This window comes from Engystomops pustulosus, chromosome 8 (assembly GCF_040894005.1).
Source record: "Engystomops pustulosus chromosome 8, aEngPut4.maternal, whole genome shotgun sequence".
Taxonomy (NCBI): Eukaryota; Metazoa; Chordata; class Amphibia; order Anura; family Leptodactylidae; genus Engystomops; species Engystomops pustulosus.
Window position 1 is genome coordinate 20,313,245 of NC_092418.1, and position 18,372 is coordinate 20,331,616.

The window sequence follows — 18,372 nt, forward strand, 5'->3', positions numbered from 1 at the left end:
ACAGATTCCCATCTGATACACTGGAGTAGTGCAGCAAGTCATTGTATGGACTCTATTATACCTCTGCCCTTCTGCTTCCTTGGATTGGACTTAAAGGGAACCTGTCACCAGGAGACCCATTTTTAGCACTCCCTCAGTCCTCACAGAGCATAGTACATACACTGCCAAAGTGTTTTTGTATTAAAAATTGGTTTTACAGAAAAAAAGTTATGTTCTAGTGTACCTTTCATTAGCATCTGCTCTGTGACTAGGCAGTTGCCTTTTGGGAGGAGCTGGAAAGGAGCAGTTTTCCCCCCACCCACCCTTGGGGAACTGCTTCTCCATGTGACCTTTTCAAATATATGAAAACACCCATCACTTTCTTAGCTCCTCTACAGCCAATCCCGAGTGAGGGGAGTTATTCATATATTTGAAAAGGTCACATGTTTCCCAAGGGTGGGGGGAAACTGCTCCTTTCCAGACCCTCCCAGGGGACGAGTGCCTAGTCACACAGCAGATGCTAATGAAAGGTATAATATAACATATCTTTTTTTTTCTGTAAAACCAATTTTTAATACAAAAACACTTTGGCAGTGTATGTACTATGCTCTGTGGGGACTGGGGGAGTGCTAAAAATGGGTCTCCTGGTGACAGGTTCCCTTTAAAGGAAATCTACCACTACATAACGGTAAAATGGATCTGTACATATGCACCTATTGTCCTCTTCATACCGATTGCAATGGCCAAATTTGATAGAAAAAGAACTTTATAAAATATGCAAATGAGCAAACATGCTCCGCAGATCATGTCTGTGCTCCGCCACTATAACATGTATTCATGTCCCCGGCCCTACTTGGTCATGGTCCATGACTAAGTCTTAACCAGACGAAACGCGTAGGTCTTTCTACGTCCATGTGCTGCATGTTTTGTGACTTTTTACCCATGAAATAAAGCTGTTGAAATATTGCAAGCGTCCTCCGTGATCGTGCTGGAACTTTCATCTATAGAAGAAAAATATGGATCTGATGATGGGGCCAGGTAACTTCTCTCTGAAACTTAATGTGGAGACGTTACAGTAATAAAAGATAGATATCCACCTTCATTGGGTTTAATGTCCGGGATATGTAAGTTTTCCAATCACTGTGCCACTATATAACATGTACACTAGCAATGGACATGGCTGCAGTACCAGACACACTCCAGACTGCAAATTGAGTAGTAATAATAATCTTTTTGTAGCGCCATCAAATTCTGTAGCACATGTAGAAATAAAATAAGACATTGCTGACTAATAACATTAGGGTTTTCTTTTATTCCTTCTATAATAAATCCATCTCTCCTTATATTACAGTGTGGCATATGCGATGGGCAAGAAAGAAAAGCCCCCCTTTCTTCCTGATACTCAATCATCGTCATCAGAGGAGGAAGACCCCATCCCGGACGAGCTGCTCTGCATGATATGTAAAGACATGATGAGCGATGCCGTCGTAATCCCTTGCTGTGGAAACAGCTACTGTGATGAATGTGAGTAATGTATATTACACAAGGCTCCTCGCTGCCTTCTCTGGCTATAGTATGAAGAAAGGAGCAGAGAATTTGCCACACTTGGCCATTAAAGTGTTAAGGGGATCTATAAAGTTTACTGGAATTTGCCTTAAATCTAGATTTTTTTTTCCTCCCCAATTTCTAGGTATCCGCACTTCGTTACTGGAATCCGAGGATCACACGTGCCCTACGTGTCATCAGTCAGACGTCTCTCCAGATAATTTAATTGCCAATAAATTCTTGCGTCAGGTAAGTGGTACAGCTGAAATTCTGACCGTATCGCTTTCTCCAGTAGAATTACTGATGACTTGGTTAAAGGGAGTCAAAACATTACTGCTGTCTCCTGAAATGGCGCCCCCTCTGTCCAAAGGTTGTGTGGGGTATTGTAACATGGCTCCACCTAAGTAAATGGAGCTGAATTGCAATATGAGGCGCAACCTATAGAGGCAGCAAGTGTATTGGGCTGAATATTGCGCGTGTCCACATTGTCGGATTTCATGACTTGTTCCCTCATTTACTCTTTTGCTTCTTCCAGGCTGTGAATAACTTCAAGAATGAAACCGGTTATACAAAGAGGATTCGTAAGCAGCAGGCCGCATCCCAGCAGCGACAACAGCAAGCGCCTCAACCTACCCGCAGCGCCCCACAGCCGACACGTCCAGCACAGTCCCGCCAGCAAGATCCTCTTATAGCTCCTACTACTGTAGCTCCTACTCCAACTACTACACCCCCAAGCACTGCTGCTACCACCACTTCTGCCACCACCAGCACTGTGCAAGCCAGTGCACAGCCAGCACCAGTCGCGCCACCTACAGAGCCTCCACAGTCAGTACCTGTCCAAAAGGAGAGGGAGAAACCAGAACCAGAAAGACCTTATCAGTAAGTTGGTGCATGTAGTGTATAATAGACTTATGAATTGAGATCATTGGCCTTAATATCTCATGTTTAGCACCTTCCCACTGTGACCCCTTTTTGTCCAGGTAGTCTTTAACTAGGGGTCTGTAAGTCGGATGTCCTTAAGTAGGGGACCGCCTGTATATGTATTTCTAATTGCATTTGTGTTTTCCTAATATTTTAGCCATGAAAAGCGAGAAGGATCTCGTTCTTCTTCTGCTTCTGTCACATCTGGCAGCAGCTTATCATTACCCAACAACCTCCACCTGGGAGACAAGGTAAGTCTCTGCAATCAGCATTCATGTTATACCAAAGCAGAATTTTAAAAATAACCCCTAATGATTATACTACTTTCTTTTAGGGTTTCCATGTTCCAGTGCTCGGACAGATACAGCCTTCTTCGCATTGTCTTCCTCCTCCAAGTGAGTCCTAGTTAGGGTAGTAGTTGTATGAAGTGCCCCCTGTCTATGGATGGTGTGGTGCTCAGCTAGATCTGCTATCGCGCCATTCAGAATGATCAGGCTGTAACAGAACATCTCGTACAATACATAGTGAAGAATAGAGACAATTTGTGCCGAAATCACAGGCACCCTGGATTTGGCAGTATTATTGGATCCAATGGTGATATAAGAGGCGTGTGGATAAGAGAGAACCTGTAAATTTTATTTTAACGCTATAAGAAGAATTTGACCCCCACACTTTTGTATTAAAATTCTCTTGTCCATTTTGTCACATGTGGAAACATTAGGGTGTAAAGTTTTCTTATTTTCGTGTTATGGTATCTGTGCCCTATAAACAGGGCTGAGCATGTAATATCTCTATGGTAAGACCCTTCAGTGGCCAGGCCTCACACCTATGAATACTTTCACCATTTTGATTGTTCTTCCTTCACAGCTCCCCTGATGAGGGCCAATATACCAAGACCTTCTGGACCAAGGCCGCACTTAGGATGGGACGGGTTAGTATAAACATTTAACCAGAAAATTCTTAATTTGAATTAATTGTTTTGTGTGGGAACTTGTTACTCAAGTGCAATGTATGTTTCTTCCAGTCATAGCCGTGGCCGCCACCCTCACAATGATCGTCCACCAAGAAACCAAGTACCATCTCTGACATCTTCGGGTCCCGTGTATGTCCCGCCACCCACTCCTCTCTTTCCTCCACCGCCCCCCCATGGTCTTCAGTTGCCGCCTGGTGTGCCGCCGCCACAGTTTCAGCCACAGTTCACTCCTGGACAGCCTCCCGCTGCCGGCTACAACGTTCCTCCTCCAGGCTTTCCTTCAGCCCCCGCTACAGTATCCGCCCCGTGGGTGAATCCAGCCGTCCAGGCAGCACACGCTAATGCCATTCCTGCACCGTCCCTGGCACCACCATTATCCAAGGAGGAATTCTATAGAGAACAGAGACGACTAAAGGAGGAGTAAGTATGGGGAGGAAATTCAGCATATTCCACATATAGAAGTCATAGATTTTATTGTAGATCATGCACTGATTATATTGCCTGACTTTCTGGTGCTTAAAGTGTGGTTAAGTTTTAGGATGATGGTGGTAAATGACTGATCGGCAACTAGGCAAAAATCTTTCCGATTCATCAAGTACGGGAAAAGGAACCACCTTCTGCTAATGGGGGTGTCCAGGATAATATAACCATAGTCTCATCTCTTTTGCCTCCAGGTTACAGTAGTCACTAGCAATCACCACTGCAATCTGTTGGCAGTGACGTTAGTTTTCATGGTTTAGATTGGCCCTTGCCGCCTGTAATATCCTGGACGTTCCCTTTCAGCATGTGTGATCCTCCCTGACATCTTTCCAATTTGGACAGAACCATCACACCTTCTTACGCAGTAGCTGATCCTCCCGTCCCACTAAAATCTCCTGCTTTTATTGCTGCTCGCCTTTTATGCTGTGGTTTCATGGTATAAAAGCAGTAAAAAAAAAAAAGCTTTTATTTAAAAAAAAAAAAAACTCAGCTGTGGCCTCAATCCCTTTCTATCACTTTGTAGCCTATTCCATCGCTCCTGTGATTAGACAAGATCCTGAAACTGAACACTTGAGGCAACGATGCATAAAGCTCTCTTTTCTCCCGTAAAGACAGCAACTTGCATGTTGACTTTTGTTTTTCTCCCTTTTTTTTTTTTTCGTGTAACCACGCATTTTTCTTTAGAGAGAAGAAGAAATCAAAACTTGAAGAATTTGCAAATGATTTTGCTAAAGAACTGCTGGAATATAAGAAAATTCAAAAAGAGCGGAAGCGATCCTACTCCAGGTAAGAAAAGGATATAAAGCGTAGACGCATGATCTGTCATTATTTTGTAGTTGTTGGGGTGTATTAGAATTGTCATTTCTTGCGTTTTTATGTGTCCATTTTCAGGATTTTGTCTATCACTACCAAAAGGTTCAATTATCCATACCCCAACTCAATGCACGTACCTAACCTTTTCCAGGTTGAGTCAGATACCATTTGCATGCTATGTAGAGGTCATTATTGCATTGCCACCCATCAGGTTGTCACGCTATATCTACGAGACACACAAGCCCTTCATGTTCTGTTTCTTTTGTTTTTTTTAAAAGGTCCAAGTCTCCGTATTCTGGATCATCTTACTCTAAAAGTTCCTACTCGTACTCAAAATCAAGATCTGGCTCTTCAAGGTCCCGTTCCTATTCACGGTCCTTCAGTCGATCACGCTCTAGGTCTTTCTCAAGGTCACCTTCATACCAGAGGAAAGCCCACGGAAAAGGACGGACTTATCGGTCTCGATCCCGATCTCATGGATATCCTCGCTCCAGGTCACGATCTCCCTACAGGAGATTCCATTCTCGATCTAGATCCCCGCCGTACAGGCCGCCTTCTCCTGCTAATAAGAGGTTACTACAGCAAGTCGAAGGGGAACGAGATTACGCGAACCGCCTTCGTGAATTCCCACCATATGACATCAAAGCTTTGTACGGCCGACAGCCAGATCTAAGAGATCCTTATGAAAAGGAAGCGTACAGAGAGTGGGAGCGTAGTTACAGGGACTGGTATGAAAAGTATTATAAAGTGTCTGCACTCGCTGCCATTCCAAGGCAGAGGTCGCCTATTGGTAGGGAAAATTTCCCAGAAAATAGATTTCTCCTTCCACCTCAGGCGCGGAGAGATCCCTCTCCTTATAATCGTGGCCACAGGGACAATTATCCTCCTCCTTTACTACCCAGACTGCGGCCAATGGGTGGTGGATATCAGGAGAAGCTGCTACCACGTGAGCCACACATAAAGGATACCAGAAAATCAAAGGAAAGAGAACCTTTTCTCCAATCTTCTGGAGACTCCAGAGGAAACCGACATAAGAAACACCGCAAGAGGCGGAAAGAAGATGGTGAAAGTGCTTCCAAGACTGGTACTGATGGATCTAGGAGACACAGAGATTCGCATGGGGATGATGGCAAGAGAAATGAACATGTGTTTGTGCCCACTAGCAAAGATGATGCCACCCCTGTTAGAGACGAGCCCATGGATGCAGAGTCTATTTCTCTGAAACCCCTTTCTGATAAGGACAAAAGAGAAAAACCCAGAACAAAAGTTGATAAAACAAAACGTAGAACGGATGGCAACCAGCCCAAGAAGGAAACTTCTTCCAAAGTAGTCAAAGTTGAAAAACCAGACAGTGAGAAAGCTAAACCAGCAAGCACCGAGCCACCAGTGAAGAAGGTCAAAGACGACCCCCCAAAGACTGAAAACTCAAAACATGTTTCAAGTCAAAAAGACGATAAAACCATGTTGCCTCGAAAAGTCCACCTCAAGGTGGTCAAAGAAAGCCAGGAGAAAGTGTCCAAAGACGACAAAAGCAAAAAGGAGCACACAAAAGAAACAAAGTCGGAAAAGCCAACAATTAAGGAGGAAAAAACAAAAAAGGCTCCAGAAAAACCAAGAACTGCGGAGTCCAAACCCGAGAAACGCAAGAGAAAGCCCGATGACAAACCGACGGAAAAGGAAGTGGAGAAACCGGCAAAGGCCATCAAAGTCGAGACCACCGAGGCTCCAAAACCACCTCCGCCTAAAGTGAAATCTGAGGCCGAGATCGTCAAACCCGAGAAGGTCCCGGAGAAGGAGAAAACAACATCAGCAGCGACGGTGAAAAAGATTAAGCTGAACCGTGAGACTGGGAAAAAAATTGCTAACACCGAAGCCGCTGGTGGAACAGAAGAAGCACAAGAGAAAAGTGAGGCCCCCGCCCCGGCCAAACCCAAGACCGAACGTGTTAAGGGCAAAGGACGGAAGAAGATTCCGGCTCCTGATGGATCTGGGTCCACCTTGGTGGATTACACCAGGTAAGAGCAAATGATTGTGTTGGCCTCTCAATTGTTCCATGTGTTTTGCGTCATGACTGAAGGTCTTTTGTGGTATCATCAGTGGGGTTGAGGAAAGGTTCATTATCCTGACAGTCTCCAATATATTGAATTATTCTCTGTTTACATCTGCATCGGAAGCTACGATTCCATCATATTTTATAGAAACAATAGAGATATTCTGCCCAGTGAAAAGACAGGGCCCCAAAATAAACCCCGCAGTCCTTATTTTGGGAGTAGAATAGGTTGTCATGTGCCTGTCCTATCCAAACCTTCAAAATTCTTTACATTCTGGGTTTAATGAGAAAATATTAACATGTAAGGGCTGAACCAGGGCCAGGTAGCTGCTGTGAAGTCATGTATCGTCTGTAAACTGCAGAGTAACCCACTAGACTTATTTATTATCTGTATTTTGGTGAACTTTTGTAGTATTTTATGAAACTTATCTACATAGTTTATTTTACTTGTAGTCATTTTATTACATTTCTCTCAACAGCACAAGCTCCACGGGTGGAAGTCCTGTCCGTAAAGCGGAAGAGAAACAAGACGCCAAGAGAACGGTTATAAAGACTCTTGAAGAATATAACAATGATAATACGGCACCACCGGAAGACGTCATCATAATGATACAAGTTCCACAATCAAAATGGGACAAGGATGAATTTGAGTCTGAGGATGATGAGGCTAAGGACTCGCAGGGAACATCTAATACTGGGAAGCCGATGAGTGTTGTATCCAAACCAGCATCTACCGTCGTTTTACCAGACAAAGAAGAGAAGCCGGGAAGTGAAGGCACACCTCAAGACTCCAGGTCCACCAAGGAAACCCCAGTGACCCAGACCAAGAATAGATCTAAAGATAAAGACAGCCCAGCGACTGAAAAGGAATCATCAGACAAGAGAAAAGGAAGTTCCCAAAATGAGAGCAGTTCTGATCGCAGCCAACAGTCCTCCAAAGATCGGTCATCTGAAAAACAGGAAGGGGGACGTAGCAGCTCCAACAAAGACTTAACTCCCAGCCGGGAGAAGAAGTCTGACCATGGGGACAGCAGAGACAGAAAACAGGATTATGAGAGCAGAGAGCGGGAGAAGAAGGATCATGACCGCGACCGCAAGACTGAACATGAGAGTCGAGACAAAGACAGAAAGAACGATCATGACAAGAGGCACGACCATGAATCCCGGGACAGAAAGACGGAGCGTGACAGCAAGGATCGGGAAAGGAGGCAAGAACACAACAGCAAAGAACGGGATAGGAAACAAGAGCATGAAAGCCGAGAGCGAGAAAGAAGACCTGAGCATGATAGTAAGGTCAAGAAGTCAGACAATGACAGCAAAGATAAGAAGTCCGATTATGACAGTCGGGAGCACAGTGGGTCTAGGAGAAGAGATGAGCGCAGGAGGGAATCTCCGCTCAACAGCAAAGATTCGTCGTCTAGTTCCCAAAAAGAACGACCCAGAGACGACTCCAGAGAACCTAAGAAATCTCAGAAAGAGAGTAAGCGTGATAGCCACAGCCCGGGTCAAGAGCGCAAGCCAAGGGGTGAACAAAAGTCATCCGAATCTAAACGGCAAACCAATAATGATCGAGCGTCATCCGACCGAAGCAGCGAAAGAGGGAAAGAGAAAATCTCCTCCAAACCAAAAAATTCAGAAGAGACGAGTGAAAAGAGATCACACACTAAACGTTCTTCACCAGAGGTAAAGGTCGACAAGGAAGCCTCGGAGAAGACCAAGGCTCCACAAAGCCGATCAACGCGGCTCTCCACAGACTTGACGAAAGACACCGATGAAGCCTCCTTTGTGCCGGATTACAATGAAAGTGATAGCGAAGCTTCTGTCAAACAAGATGACCCTCAGGAAACCAAAAACAAGGACGATGAGCACATGGACACCACTACAGAAGTGGGTGCTAGTAACCTGCCAGCCACTGGTCATAGCAGTCCAGCTGGCAGCCGTAGTCGTAGTCACAGCCCGGGTGACTCCGGCAGCCGCAGCAGCAGTGTCAGCTCAACGGGCAGCCCGGATAAAAAGAAGAGGAAGAAGGAAAAGAAGAAACACAAAAAGCATAAAAAACACAAGAAGCATAAGAAGCACACGGGCAACGAGTCAGAGACTGAGAAGGGCCCGAAACATAAACACAAAAAGAAGAAATCCAAGAAAAGTAAAGACAAAGAGACTGAGAAGGAGGAGGCCAAGGCCAAGCCCCCGGCGCCCGTCTGAGCCGGCCTCGCCTTCTCCCGCCTGTATCCATTTGTATTTTTCATGTAATGTAAGCGCGATCACTATGTAAATAACGGAGAACTGTGCCACGCCTAATATATTGATTCTTTTGACTTTTACATCAGAGCTTTATAAAGGAAATATTTGTACAGAAATCTGTGTCTTGTGACCACATTGCAAATACTTTGGTTCTTATTTTTTTAATTTATATAACTAGGCATTGAATTGGATGGAAATGAGGGCGCTGTGAGCCAGGACAATGGGGCCAGTGAAGCCTGTCCTGTAATATGTGCAGCTTGTGAGGCCATTGGATGACGGGACGGGGCCTTGGTTAGTTTGTTGACCCCAGATACCACTTTGCCTGCCTTGATGGGGTTCACACAACAAACGATATCGGGCACCAATCCCCCTGAATGCTGCCCATATGGCCCAAAATGTACATGTTCTTGTTACTAATAAGGAGTAAGGCCTGTGCTGGAGCATTGGACCTGCACTTTAGTAGCCTCACCCCTGCGGAGGAGGACTGTGATGTCTCAACAAGTCCCTCTACGTATCTAATCCTGCAAGTATTTTCTTTCAGAAAAAAAAAAATCCTAATCCGTTTGAAGCTACATAAAAAAAGTTGAATTTTGCAGAAACTTTTGATAATTTGTGCCATTTTTTTTTCTTCGTACATGACTTAAGGGCATATATCCGGCTGTCATGTAAACCCCCCCACAGTGCACTGCAACGGGTAACGGTTGGGGTCAGGAAAGTTTTGGATGTGAACTGAGAAGTGATGTAAAGTTTTATGCAGACTAAACTGTGAAAAATCTACCGTACCGTAAAGCCTCTATACTGGGTGATCGGGAATGTGCGGTTTTACCAAAAGATCTCTAGATTTTTATTTTTTTGCATGTTTATAGTCACTACAGCCCCTTCCCTCTTATTACCAATGGGTACAGGGTAGCAAAAAGGTTTTACAAATACTATTAGACATCCCCTTTAATACAGTACACACAAGAGAGTCTAAAGTGCTTCGGACTTGGGAACTGAGACACTGCTGTATCTAAAAGAGGAAAGAGACTACTTGACCCTACAGCAGCCCCTGACCTTATGCCTGAGGAAGACCCCCGCTGCAGCACGTTGCAGTCACACCTATATCCCGATGAGTACAGGCCAAGGGTCTAACCCTGCGTACGCTGCCGCTCGCCATGGCTTTCTTTTGCACTTTTTTTTACCAGCTGTACAGTTATTTTTATTTTCAAAACTGTTCTTTTCAGATTTTTTTTTTTTTGTGTATTTTTTTTTCTCCTAAGAATTGGCGCAATGCAGAGAAGGTAACCTAATGCGTCACCCTGAGAAGGATAAGAAAGTGACCCCCTACCTCAGATAAAGCCGTGTAAAATACCCTTTTTTTCTGTGAATAAATGACAATGAATTTAAAGTGATCTGCGATAATAGTCTCCATGTATCTCTTCCTGTTTATTTAAGGGTTAAAACCTGAGTCACCTGAACTGTAAGGTAAATGTAATGCAAGGTCGCCAGATTGTACTCGATTAAACTATCCCCCTCGGGTGGAGGATGAAATTACCTTTCAAGATTTGCCTCTTCTATGTGAGATCTCGCCCATTCACCTAGAAAATAAGTTTACTTCAAAGTCATTGTGAAAACACGCAGAGAAGAGTCATATTTGCCTAAGATGAGACATTCCAGATGCCTCTAACTTGGGTTCCGTGTTGTAGAACATGTTTAAAAAAGAAAAAACCGCCTACTAACACGTTCCTGGTGTCATATTAAAGCTCTAGATCTCAACTTTCAGATCACTTTGGGCTTTTTGTGCTGTGGGCTACAGAATATGAGATACAAATGGGTTAAATCTAATTCCAATTTTTTATCTTTGATATGACACCAGCAGCATGTTTCTAGGCAACACAGAACCCAAGTTAGGGGCATCTGGAATGTCTCATCTTAGGCAAATATGACTCTTCTCTGCGTGTTTTCACAATGACTTTGGAGGAGACTTATTTTCTAGGTGAAAGGGAGAGATCTCACATAGAAGAGGGAAATCTAGAAAGGACATTTCATTTCCCACCTGAGGGACTGTAGTTTAATTTGATAGTCTATTTAAGTTTTAAAGGAAAGCTACCACCAGGATGAAGGATTGTAAACCAAGAACATTGGCATGCATGTGTGTGCCCTCTTTTTAGCTTCTTAAGCAAATATGCAAATGTGCCTGCCATTCCATAGATGACAATGGAGCCTGGAGCCCCTCAGGCTCATTTGCATAATTTGTAAAAAAAAAATTTGGTACAAACAAGGGCATTAGAAGCTAAAAGCAGAGCAGATCCTGCCAGAGGTGGCCCACACCTGCATGTAAGTGTGCTTGGTTTACAACCCGTCATCCTGGTGGTAGATTTCCCATTGATGCTTTATAGCATCCCCTGCCAAATTGTTGTTTTAGAATTTCCACTTAGATAGTTCTCATTTTCTATGTGTCGAGCCCAGTCCAGTGCCTCCTGCTGCCTTGACACGTACATACACGCACACGTACACGTTGGAGACCTAAAAACTAAAAGAAACTAAAACACTCTCCATAGCTGTTAATTTGCATACAGTCTTTCATCCTGGTGGTAGATGTCCTTTAAGCCTGTAGAGGGCGCACAAAGCCTCGGGAGACTTGTACCCGCACTGGACCAAATTTAGGATTCTGGCTCCGGGGCCACTGACTTACTACAAAATGGCTGCCACCGCTGTGACATCACTGCTAACCTTACCACAAGCGGCTGTGAGCAGATGATAATGCTATCACTACAGTGGGCAGCAGAGGGCGCTCACATCTTTTATATACAAGTCTGCTAGGATGTCCCCGATCACACAGGTACATATATGTCTGCTATACACTACTGTGTGCATGACACCCTGCAAATACTGCTGCCTGTCTTACCCAGCAATTCATGTTGGTTCAGATAGTGCTGTGTCTGTGTCTCTCCCTATAAATGATGTAGGTGCAGCTGGTACTCACCTGGTCACACCTATAATCAATATATAGTGGCTTCCCCAATTTGTTTTCCTCTTAATTCTGAGTACAGTTATTACTGCCTACCCTCTAAATTATGTAGATGAAGAGGGCACTATCTGTACCTACAGGAATTACAGAGTAGGCAGTACTATCTGTACCTACAGGAATGACACAGAGGAGACAGCACTTTCTGTACCTACAGGAATGACACAGAGGGGACAGTACTATCTGTACCTACAGGAATGACACAGAGGAGGCAGCACTATCTGTACCTACAGGAATGACACAGAGGAGGCAGCACTATCTGTACCTACAGGAATGACACAGAGGAGGCAGCACTATCTGTACCTACAGGAATGACACAGAGGGGACAGTACTATCTGTACCTACAGGAATGACACAGAGGAGGCAGCACTATCTGTACCTACAGGAATGACACAGAGGAGGCAGCACTATCTGTACCTACAGGAATGACACAGAGGAGGCAGCACTATCTGTACCTACAGGAATGACACAGAGGGGACAGTACTATCTGTACCTACAGGAATGACACAGAGGGGACAGTACTATCTGTACCTACAGGAATGACACAGAGGAGGCAGCACTATCTGTACCTACAGGAATGACACAGAGGAGGCAGCACTATCTGTACCCACAGGAATGACACAGAGGAGACAGTACTATCTGTACCTACAGGAATTACACAGGAGACAGAACTATTTGTACCTACAGGAATGACACAGAGGAGACAGCACTATCTGTACCTACAGGAATGACACAGAGGAGACAGCACTTTCTGTACCTACAGGAATGACACAGAGGAGACAGCACTATCTGTACCTACAGGAATTACAAAGTAGGCAGTACTATCTGTACCTACAGGAATGACACAGAGGAGACAGCACTTTCTGTACCTACAGGAATGACACAGAGGAGACAGCACTATCTGTACCTACAGGAATTACAAAGTAGGCAGTACTATCTGTACCTACAGGAATGACACAGAGGAGACAGCACTATCTGTACCTACAGGAATGACACAGAGGAGACAGCACTATCTGTACCTACAGGAATTACAAAGTAGGCAGTACTATCTGTACCTACAGGAATGACACAGAGGAGACAGCACTTTCTGTACCTACAGGAATGACACAGAGGAGACAGCACTATCTGTACCTACAGGAATTACAAAGTAGGCAGTACTATCTGTACCTACAGGAATGACACAGAGGAGGCAGCACTATCTGTACCTACAGGAATGACACAGAGGAGGCAGCACTATCTGTACCCACAGGAATGACACAGAGGAGACAGTACTATCTGTACCTACAGGAATTACACAGGAGACAGAACTATTTGTACCTACAGGAATGACACAGAGGAGACAGCACTATCTGTACCTACAGGAATGACACAGAGGAGACAGCACTTTCTGTACCTACAGGAATGACACAGAGGAGACAGCACTTTCTGTACCTACAGGAATGACACAGAGGAGACAGCACTATCTGTACCTACAGGAATTACAAAGTAGGCAGTACTATCTGTACCTACAGGAATGACACAGAGGAGGCAGCACTATCTGTACCTACAGGAATGACACAGAGGGGACAGTACTATCTGTACCTACAGGAATGACACAGAGGAGGCAGCACTATCTGTACCTACAGGAATGACACAGAGGAGGCAGCACTATCTGTACCCACAGGAATGACACAGAGGAGACAGCACTATCTGTACCTACAGGAATTACAAAGTAGGCAGTACTATCTGTACCTACAGGAATGACACAGAGGAGGCAGCACTTTCTGTACCTACAGGAATGACACAGAGGAGACAGCACTATCTGTACCTACAGGAATTACAAAGTAGGCAGTACTATCTGTACCTACAGGAATGACACAGAGGAGACAGCACTATCTGTACCTACAGGAATGACACAGAGGAGACAGCACTATCTGTACCTACAGGAATTACAAAGTAGGCAGTACTATCTGTACCTACAGGAATGACACAGAGGAGACAGCACTTTCTGTACCTACAGGAATGACACAGAGGAGACAGCACTATCTGTACCTACAGGAATTACAAAGTAGGCAGTACTATCTGTACCTACAGGAATGACACAGAGGAGGCAGCACTATCTGTACCTACAGGAATGACACAGAGGAGGCAGCACTATCTGTACCCACAGGAATGACACAGAGGAGACAGTACTATCTGTACCTACAGGAATTACACAGGAGACAGAACTATTTGTACCTACAGGAATGACACAGAGGAGACAGCACTATCTGTACCTACAGGAATGACACAGAGGAGACAGCACTTTCTGTACCTACAGGAATGACACAGAGGAGACAGCACTTTCTGTACCTACAGGAATGACACAGAGGAGACAGCACTATCTGTACCTACAGGAATTACAAAGTAGGCAGTACTATCTGTACCTACAGGAATGACACAGAGGAGGCAGCACTATCTGTACCTACAGGAATGACACAGAGGGGACAGTACTATCTGTACCTACAGGAATGACACAGAGGAGGCAGCACTATCTGTACCTACAGGAATGACACAGAGGAGGCAGCACTATCTGTACCCACAGGAATGACACAGAGGAGACAGTACTATCTGTACCTACAGGAATTACACAGGAGACAGAACTATTTGTACCTACAGGAATGACACAGAGGAGACAGTACTATCTGTACTTACAGGAATGACACAGAGGGGACAGTACTATCTGTACCTACAGGAATGACACAGAGGAGACAGCACTATCTGTACCTACAGGAATTACAGAGTAGGCAGTACTATCTGTACCTACAGGAATGACACAGAGGAGGCAGCACTATCTGTACCTACAGGAATGACACAGAGGGGACAGTACTATCTGTACCTACAGGAATGACACAGAGGAGACAGCACTATCTGTACCTACAGGAATTACAGAGTAGGCAGTACTATCTGTACCTACAGGAATGACACAGAGGAGACAGTACTATCTGTACCTACAGGAATGACACAGAGGAGGCAGCACTATCTGTACCTACAGGAATGACACAGAGGAGGCAGCACTATCTGTACCTACAGGAATTACACAGGAGACATAACTATTTGTACCTACAGGAATGACACAGAGTAGGCAGTACTATCTGTACCTACAGGAATGACACAGAGGAGACAGCACTATCTGTACCTACAGGAATTACAGAGGAGACAGTACTATCTGTACCTACAGGAATGACACAGAGGAGGCAGCACTATCTGTACCTACAGGAATGACACAGAGGAGGCAGCACTATCTGTACCTACAGGAATTACAGAGGAGACAGTACTATCTGTACCTACAGGAATTACAGAGGAGACAGTACTATCTGTACCTACAGGAATTACAGAGGAGACAGTACTATCTGTACCTATCTCTCTACAAATTATGAAGGCACAGGCAGTACTGCCACCCTGCCTCTCTACAAATGATGGAGGCGCAGACAGTACTGCCACCTGCCTCTCTACAAATGATGGAGGTACAGACAGTACTGACATGCTGTCTCTCTACAAATGATGAAGGCGCAGACAGTACTGCCATGCTGTCTCTACAAATGATGAAGGCGCAGACAGTACTGCGACCCTGTCTCTACAAATGATGGAGGCGCAGACAGTACTGCCACTCTGTCTCTCTACATATGAGGAAGGCGCAGACAGTACTGCCACCCTGCCTCTCTACAAATGATGAAGGCACAGACAGTACTGCCACCGTCTCTACAAATGATGAAGGCGCAGACAGTACTGCCACCCTGTCTCCCTACAAATGATGGAGGTACAGACAGTACTGCCACCCTGTCTCCCTACAAATGATGGAGGTACAGACAGTACTGCCACCCTGTCTCCCTACAAATGATGGAGGTACAGACAGTACTGCCACCCTGTCTCCCTACAAATGATGGAGGTACAGACAGTACTGCCACCCTGTCTCTACAAATGATGAAGGCGCAGTCAGTACTGCCACCCTGTCTCTCTACAAATGATGAAGGCACAGACAGTACTGCCACCCTGTCTCTCTACAAATGATGAAGGCACAGATATTGGACCCTGGGAGACTGAATGGTTGTTCTACAGATCGCCCCCTTTGCTATTGAATTTACTTTTCACAAACCAAAATGAGGTTTAGTTCCTGATCCATAGTGAACTTTCATAACACAGGGACAAGTGGAAAATATCCTGGTGCTGGGTTATGGTTTATGTACATATGGAGATGTGTAATGATTAACCACGTGTGGGCCATTGTGGTATCTTGTGTACACACACACATCAATCACTTCTTGGCCTTGGATTTCACTATTCAGACTTCTAGCATTGGCCCCGAGCCTTACATAGCTGTCAGCGGGTGATCGGGGTCACTCTGTAACGAGTTAGACTCTCCACTGTCAAGTGGGTGGTGCTACACTGGAGCATAAAGCATGGCACCACCCACTTGACAGTTGGTATTCAAATTAGCCTAAATTTGCAAAACGTTTCCACCCTTAAAGGAGGTTTACATCCTTCTATAGCTCTAATGGCCTACTTATAATATAGGGGTATGGCTCTTGTCTGGACATTGCAGGAGCAGCTGAACTGTGTCCCTCCAACTACATTGTATAGCGGTGGTCATAGATGTCGCTACCCCCCTATCCTATGGGTAGGTAATTAGTAGTATAGCAGCCACAACTCATTTAGACTCCCACCTCCCATAACAGGCGAAAAAGTCATTTATCTGTGCAGTCATTAAGGAGTTAAAGTTTTTTTTTTGTTTTTTTTTAATTTATGGAAATAAATGTAAAAAAAAACCCTAAAATTAAAAACAAAACTCTGGAACTCACCTTTTATTCTTCCCATAGCTGCCTTAGGTCTCACGACACACAGGAGACGTCGTTCAGCCAATCACAGGCAGAGGCAGGTCACTTGGGTGTCTGTGATTGGCTGAGCCGGCGTGTTGTGAGACACCTGGAAGTAAAGGGAAACAGGGACCCGGGCAGCATCTGAATTAAAGGGGAGTCAGATTTCTGATTTTTAATATCACATTAATTTTTAATTTCCCTGAAGAGCCCCTTTAAGCGGTGGGGAAGGAGCTCCCCTTTAAATAAGTCTCTGTATGATAGTAATGGCTGTGGAATTCCCTGCACGGTGTGAGACATCACATGTCGTCAGTGCATGAAAACAACATCACACGAGGGACGAGCGGAGGACGTGTCTATCCTGTGCCCGGGAGGGGACGGGCGGCAGAGCCCTCCGGAGACTTGTCAAGGTGACGACGCCGCAGTCAATCACTCCCTGCTCCGCTCATTGTTCCGTCTCCAGAGCACATGCCGGCCTCAGCAGGGATTCCCGGGAAGGCGTCCAGCTGCTGCCGGTGACTCCGGTGCCTTCATACCGCCAGCCCTGTGCCTGGGAACCCTCATGCAGCTTTATCCTCTAGAGGTAAGTGATGCTTCCAGGACTATATGCAGATTCCCTTGTCTGCCGGGGATCCGTCATGCCGGCTGATTGTTGGTTGGGATGCGACGGGGAGGGGGGATCCGTCAGGTCTAATTATCCCCCTTGTCTGTGCTGATAATAGCAGGTGACTGTAGCGTCATAGACAGGGGGCACCTTAAAAATTAGTGTGAATAAAATTGCTAGAATTATAGAAATTTTTCCGCTCAGCGAGTAATATTTCTATATTACTTGTTATCTATAATTAGCAGTTCTTCTAGACGAGCCTTATAACTGATTATAAAGGGGATCCCCAGCCTTAAACATGCTTATAGGGGTTTCTTGCTTTCTCCTCTCCTGCCCATGGGCATCTAAGCTCCATTCGTCTCTATACAGCTGAGCTGCAATACCAGCACTAGCCATGCTAAGGTGTGGCGCTGTTTTGGGAATAAAGAAGCAAAGCAGACAACCCCTTTAAGGGTGCACAGTCACCTACTCACTCTAATGTTATACTGTAGCAAAAATAATAAGGTTTTACCTATTGTACGCACTTTCAATGCTGGCAGTCCAAATGTGATGATGTATGAGACATCCCGGCTTTTGCGGGATAGAGTCTCCTGGACGCGGGATAGCTGCCGCTGGTACCAGAGGGTCCTCGGGGGAAGTGAGATTATTAGACAGAGGTTTAAGGGGGTTATGAATAGGAGCGGAGCTGCAGTTACATGGATTAGCCACAGCGCATAGAATGGAGCTGTCTTGTTGATTCCTATGATCTCCTACAAACCTGTGGCTACCACGAGGTCGGAGAACCCCTTTAACATTGAATATATAAGCTGGACGAATGGCTAACCTGACCAGAATCCTGCCCCCAGTGGTCACAGGACGCTGTTGCGGCTGAGGCCAGTGATGTTTGGTGTAGGCTTCTGCTTTCTGCCGTGTTATAACCCGCCA

At 45.2% G+C, this 18,372-nt stretch overlaps 2 protein-coding genes and 1 long non-coding RNA gene across 9 annotated transcripts in view; 2 read left to right on the forward strand and 1 right to left on the reverse strand.

Annotated features, from left to right (window-relative positions):
• The window catches only part of RBBP6 (RB binding protein 6, ubiquitin ligase), a 29,822-nt gene extending 19,426 nt beyond the window's left edge, over positions 1-10,396 (forward strand). The window contains exons 8-17 of one of the 2 annotated variants that reach the window (XM_072120090.1): positions 1,331-1,503; positions 1,670-1,773; positions 2,060-2,403; positions 2,603-2,696; positions 2,780-2,840; positions 3,313-3,376; positions 3,470-3,838; positions 4,583-4,684; positions 4,990-6,726; positions 7,241-10,396. In XM_072120090.1, the coding sequence (XP_071976191.1) occupies positions 1,331-1,503; positions 1,670-1,773; positions 2,060-2,403; positions 2,603-2,696; positions 2,780-2,840; positions 3,313-3,376; positions 3,470-3,838; positions 4,583-4,684; positions 4,990-6,726; positions 7,241-8,966 (4,774 nt within the window). In that variant the 3' untranslated portion in view covers positions 8,967-10,396. The remainder of the gene's footprint in view (positions 1-1,330; positions 1,504-1,669; positions 1,774-2,059; positions 2,404-2,602; positions 2,697-2,779; positions 2,841-3,312; positions 3,377-3,469; positions 3,839-4,582; positions 4,685-4,989; positions 6,727-7,240) is intronic. The other variant, XM_072120092.1, reaches the window with a different exon arrangement.
• Positions 1-18,372, reverse strand: part of LOC140074846 (uncharacterized) — a 76,881-nt gene that overhangs the window by 34,827 nt on the left and 23,682 nt on the right. For 4 of the 5 annotated variants that reach the window (XR_011849293.1, XR_011849294.1, XR_011849291.1 and 1 more), the window contains one exon: positions 17,973-18,075. The exons of the other annotated variant lie outside the window; for it this stretch is intronic. This is a non-coding gene — a long non-coding RNA (uncharacterized lncRNA). The remainder of the gene's footprint in view (positions 1-17,972; positions 18,076-18,372) is intronic. 5 annotated transcript variants of the gene reach the window in all.
• TNRC6A (trinucleotide repeat containing adaptor 6A) overlaps positions 17,188-18,372 on the forward strand; it is a 65,924-nt gene continuing 64,739 nt past the window's right edge. The window contains exon 1 of one of the 2 annotated variants that reach the window (XM_072120088.1): positions 17,188-17,427. The gene's annotated coding sequence lies outside the window, so the exon portion shown is untranslated. The remainder of the gene's footprint in view (positions 17,428-18,372) is intronic. The other variant, XM_072120087.1, reaches the window with a different exon arrangement.